Consider the following 5,592-nt stretch of genomic DNA (forward strand, 5'->3'; position numbering starts at 1 on the left):
ACGGCGCCCGTGGCCCCTTCGCCCGTGCGCACCGGGACCTCGAGTCCTGCCCTGCGCGCCCCCCCCCGGACCCCCCCACCCCGACTCGGACCTCCGTCTTCATCACACCATAGGCCCCGCTGGCACTTGCACCTCCGGTTCCGGGGCTGGGTTATTGCTGGGCGCTAACGGGACTTTGGAAGGACCCGCGCTCACAGCCGGGCCCGTCATCAGAGGGGGACGCGCGATCTTTTCTCGCTCGGGCGAGAGGGGGGACCTGGGGACAGGGACTGTCCTCGCGCTGGAAGGTCCAGGCGAGTGTCCCGAGCCTGCCGGGTCCCGCATTAGACAACAAAGAGAGGCGTTAGCGGCGGCGGGGGCGGGGCGGCCGGGAGGAGGAGGAGGAGGCGGAGGCCGGGCTGCGGCGCGCAGGGGTTGGGGGCGCTCGCGCTCCGCCGGCCCAGCCCGCGGCTCCGCCCGCCCCCTGCCCGGCGCGCGCCAATCGCCTCCCGCAGCGATAGTGTCAGCAGCATTGTAGTGTCAGCGCCCGCCGGTGACGTGCGCCTCCCTCGTTCCCCTCCGGAGCCCGTCTGGCTGCAGAGGCTCAGTCTAGAGGCGGGGAGCGGAGAAGGAAAAAGCGCTGAGTGAGGGCGGGCGGGCGGGAGGGAGTGGAGGAGCCGGGGAGGGGCCCCTTAAAGGACGCCGCCGTCGCTCGCTCGCCCGCCTGCTCGCTCGCTCGCCTCTCGGCGTTGTTGGCCGGGCACTTGGGGGGCGCGCGCGGCCGCCACTCGAGCTCTGTACCCCCCCCCCGCCCCGCCCGCCAGCAGCCCTGGGGTGGGGACCCAGGCGGGGGCTCCCGCAGCCGCCACCGGACGCGCAGCGCACGGAGCGACCCACTCCTTCCGGCGCCGAGCAGGGAGCCGCGGAGCCCGCTGCAGCCGGCCGGCCTCCCCAGCCCTGACCGCCCGCTTCCCGGCCGCCTTTGTGGACGCAGCTTCGGAGCCGAGGCCGGCGGGGGCGCGGCGCGCACGGCCCAGCGATGCCCAGCTCGCTGTTTGCAGACCTGGAGCGCAACGGCGGCGGCGGGGGCGGCGGCGGCGGCGGCGGGGAGACCCTGGATGACCAGCGAGCCCTGCAGCTCGCGCTGGACCAGCTGTCCCTCCTGGGGCTGGACAGCGACGAGGGCGCCTCTCTGTACGACAGCGAGCCGCGCAAGAAGAGCGTGAACATGACCGAGTGCGTGCCGGTGCCCAGTTCGGAGCACGTCGCCGAGATCGTGGGGAGGCAAGGTGGGTCCGGCAAAGGATGGGGAGCTGGAGAGGGGCGGGGGGCGGCGGGGAGCGGGTCTCCGGCCACCGCCCGGCGCGGAAGGCGCGGAAGGGGAACCGGGACTCGCGGAGCAGCCGGGGAGCCTCGGGGAGGGAGGGAGAGCCGCGCAAAGGGCCGGCGCCCCAGACAAAGAAAGTGCGGGCAGGCTGCCTCGCAGACCCACGCCGCGGCCACGACGGGATGCCCTGCTCCTGCTAAAACCACCGCCTTCTCCCCGGGCGCCCCCCACCCAGCCGACCCCGGGAAATGCAATTTAAATCGGAGATGCTTGGGGGAGGGGGCCTTTGCAAGTCCATTGGGAGGGGGGAGGAGGAGGAGGGAGAGCATGGGATGGAGGAGGATTCTGGATTTCTGCAGACAGAGCGCATAATGGAGCCCAGATGGGGAACAATGGGTCCCGGGACTGGCCCCCCTTTCTTAGCGGCTCCCCCAGCGCTGGGGGACCCGGGCTCCGGCTGTCTCCCTACAAACCCCTCCGCCGGGTCTTCAGGGCGCACGGCGCGCCCCGCAGGGTCCCGGTGGAGGCGTCTCCCCGGCTGACTTTGCTGGGATTCGGGGCTTTGGCTACGGACGACTGCAGTCGCCAGGGGAAGGGCTGGGCCGCCGAGGGCTATTCCTCGAGCGCTTCGCCGGGGGGGGGGGGGGGGGGAACCCGCTTCCCGGCGCGCGGGGTCCGGGCGGGAGCCGCCCCCTTTGTACTGCCGGAGGGTCCTGCCGCCGTTCCGCCGTCCTGGGCACGGACTGTCCCGAGTCCCCTGGCTCATCCCGGGGGTAATGGGCGTGTCTGTCTGTCTGTCTCTCCCACTCCCTTCCCCTGGCACCCCGGCCCCCTCCCCCCCGCCAGGTTGTAAAATCAAGGCGCTGCGGGCGAAGACCAACACTTATATCAAGACCCCGGTGCGCGGGGAGGAGCCGGTCTTTGTTGTGACGGGGAGGAAGGAAGATGTGGCCATGGCCCGGAGGGAGATCATCTCGGCGGCCGAGCACTTCTCCATGATCCGCGCTTCCAGGAACAAGAACTCGGCGCTCAACGGCGGCGGCGCCGTGCCGGGCCCGCCCAACCTGCCCGGCCAGACCACCATCCAGGTGCGGGTGCCCTACCGCGTGGTGGGGCTGGTGGTGGGGCCCAAGGGGGCCACGATCAAGCGCATCCAGCAGCAGACGCACACCTACATCGTGACGCCCAGCCGCGACAAGGAGCCGGTGTTCGAGGTGACCGGCATGCCCGAGAACGTGGACCGGGCGCGCGAGGAGATCGAGGCGCACATCGCGCTGCGCACCGGCGGCATCATCGAGCTCACGGACGACAACGACTTCCACGCCAACGGCACCGACGTGGGCTTCGACCTGCATGGCGGGTCCGGCGGGTCCGGCCCGGGCACCCTGTGGTGCAAGCCCAGCCCCAGCATCACGCCCAGCCCGGGCCGCAAGCCCTTCGCCAGTTACCGCAACGACAGCTCCAGCTCCCTCGGCAGCGCCTCCACGGACTCTTATTTCGGCGGGGGGACCGGCGGCGGGGGCGGCAGCGCGGCCGCCACCCCGCGCCTGGCCGACTACAGCCCCCCAAGTCCCGCGCTCAGCTTTGCCCACAACGGGAACAACAACAACGGCAACGGATACGCCTACGCCGCCGGGGAGGCCCCCGCGCCTTCCCCCGACGGCTGCGCGGAGCTGCCGCCCGCCTTCGACCCGGCGCCCGCGCCCCCGCCCGGGGCGCCCCTGCTCTGGGCGCAATTCGAGCGGTCGCCCGGAGGGGGGCCCGCGGCGGCGCCCGCGGCCTCCTCCTGCTCTTCCTCCGCGTCTTCCTCCGCCTCGTCTTCCTCCGTGGTGTTCCCTGGGGGCGGCACCAGCGCGCCCGCCAACGCCAACCTGGGGCTGTTGGTGCAGCGCCGGCTGCACCCGGGCGCCAGCTGCCCGCGCCTGTCGCCGCCCCTGCACATGGCCCCCGGGGCGGGCGAGCACCACCTGGCCCGCCGGGTGCGCAGCGATCCGGGCGGAGGGGGCCTGGCCTACGCGGCCTATGCCAACGGGCTGGGGGCGCAGCTGCCCGGCCTGCAGCCGTCAGACACCTCGGGCTCCTCCTCGTCCTCCAGCTCCTCCTCCAGCTCCTCCTCCTCGTCGTCGGGGCTGCGGCGCAAGGGCAGCCGCGACTGCTCCGTGTGCTTCGAGAGCGAGGTCATCGCGGCCCTGGTGCCCTGCGGCCACAACCTCTTCTGCATGGAGTGTGCCAACCGCATCTGCGAGAAGAGCCAGCCCGAGTGCCCGGTGTGCCACGCCGCGGTCACCCAGGCCATCCGCATCTTCTCCTGAGGGCAGCGCGCGCGCACCGGTGCGCCTGCGCCCAGGGAGGGGGGGACCCCCGTCTCCATCCTCATCCCCAGCGCGCGCGCCCGTCCCGGCCCGCCGGACCCTCGTGGTGCCCGACCTTCCTCCCCGCCCGGCTCACAACTCGGAGGTCAGAGGAGGAGCCTGGGAAGTTGAATGATCCGCGCAGTTTTACATTTTTTTTTTTTTTTGGTCATTTTTTTCCAACAAAGGAACTTGCCAGGATTTCTGCTAGAATCCTGCGGCCCGGGACACCTCCGAACCACCCGAAATGCATGCTCTATACATAATAGGAACGGCGACCTGTTCTAGGGATAGTTTTTACACTGTACTTAATAGCAAGCTTCCAGAAGAAGACAACCCCCCCCCCCCGAGTTTCTCCATTTTCTTCAAGTAGGAAAAACCATGGACAATAATTAGGGTGAAGATGCTGATGATAATAGTGCTATGGGACGTGTGGCCTGTCTTTCGTGTGTCCTCTCCCCTCCCACTCCCCCATCTGTGGCTGGGTTCCTACCGATGCTTGTTCTAGAACACCGTGGATCCTTCCCGAATGTTCTAGAACACCGTGGATCCTTCCCGAATGTTCTAGAACACCGTGGATCCTTCCCGAATGTTCTGGAAGAGCCAGGCATTCCGGAGACACCGGGATACTGCAGCTTTATTAAAAGTTAGAGAAACGGTAACATTATCTCTTATATATTAAAAAAAGAAAAAAGAAAAAAAAAACGTTTAAAAGTTTTAAAAGAGAAATCGCATTACTACAGATTGAAGTATTTTATTCTTTTTTGACTTGAAAAATTATATTTCATATTGCAAAGATGTTTACAAGTATTTTAATTTAAGTTCAGTGAACTTTTTTGTAGCTGGGTTAAAATCTTTTTTATTTTTAGTATGGCCTCATTGGCGAAGAACAAACACTGTATTCTTTTATTAATCACGCAGTTGTGACGGGATTACAAAACCATAAAAAATGTGTAATGTTTTTGAACAGTATTCTGTTGGGATGGAGAATTTTTTATAGGTTCCGACAAGTCTTCGAGCATTTTTCCGCTTCACCCAGCATTTTTCTATTCAGTGATAGAAAACATATTTTATTCTATATTATTACAAAAAAAACAAAACACGGAAACGTATAAACACATCAAAAGGGACTGTCGAAGCTTTCTAACCACATTTGTATAAGTAGAATACAGTGCAAGTTACGGAAATTCTGTTACACCACTATAGTTTTAGTATTTCTATTTTAATACATTTGTTTACCACTTGTTTATGTATATGTAGGTGATGTTACTTGAGCTTAAATGTACTTTACTGAGCAAAGTTTAAAAAAAACAAAGTATATTTTATTTTATGATAAAGGGCCTTTAACCTCATGGTCAAATACTAATATTATATTTGCTGAGACAAGATTTGAAATTGTATCAAGAGTTTTATTTTTCTGACATTTAAAGTTCTACATAATAAAGGTAAAACTTAAGTCATGGTGCTACTTCATTTTTTAAGTATTTCTATATAAATAAAATATGGAAGAAAATCTAGGTTGTGTGGTGGCTTTGATTTTTTTTTTAAGCCTTTTGAGGGACCTTGTGTGAGGAGTCATTCTTACTTGCCAGGTGGAAATCTCTGACTTCCAGGCATGTTATGTCAGTGACTTTATCAATAGAATGGACTGTTTTTAAAAAAAGGCCAGAGTTGCCTTTGGTTGGATGTGCAGGCCATGGTAGCGTATTTTTTTGTTGTTGTGAATCCTCCCCCGAGGGTATTTTCCCATTGATTTGTAGGGAGAGTGGAAGAGAGGGGAGAGACAGAGAGAAACATCAATGGGGGAGAAGCACATCGATGGGCTCCTTTTGCTCGAGCCCAGACCAGGGCCCGGGCCGGGGAGGAGCCTGCCACCGAGGTACATGCCTTTGACCGGAATCGAACCCGGGACCCTTCGGTCCGCAGGCCGACGCT

At 61.8% G+C, this 5,592-nt stretch overlaps 1 protein-coding gene across 1 annotated transcript; it reads left to right on the top strand.

Moving 5' to 3' along the window:
• Positions 1-822: 822 nt before the first annotated feature.
• Positions 823-5,071, top strand: MEX3B (mex-3 RNA binding family member B). Its single transcript, XM_080651479.1, has 2 exons — positions 823-1,268; positions 2,153-5,071. The coding sequence occupies exons 1-2, from the start codon at positions 1,019-1,021 to the stop codon at positions 3,616-3,618; spliced, it is 1,716 nt and encodes a 571-aa protein (XP_080507605.1). The 5' UTR covers positions 823-1,018; the 3' UTR covers positions 3,619-5,071.
• The last annotated feature ends 521 nt before the right edge of the window (positions 5,072-5,592 follow it).

The sequence above is a fragment of the Plecotus auritus genome (assembly GCF_963455305.1).
Source record: "Plecotus auritus genome assembly, chromosome: 15".
In the NCBI taxonomy this organism is placed as follows: Eukaryota; Metazoa; Chordata; class Mammalia; order Chiroptera; family Vespertilionidae; genus Plecotus; species Plecotus auritus.

What these genes read in the sequence shown, in the direction of transcription:
- MEX3B (XM_080651479.1), top strand. Translation starts at nt 1,019, where the DNA reads ATGCCCAGCTCGCTGTTTGCAGACCTGGAGCGCAACGGCGGCGGCGGG. An exon ending in CGAGATCGTGGGGAGGCAAG is followed by an intron (nt 1,269 to 2,152) that starts GTGGGTCCGGCA and finishes CCCCCCCGCCAG; the next exon opens with GTTGTAAAATCAAGGCGCTG.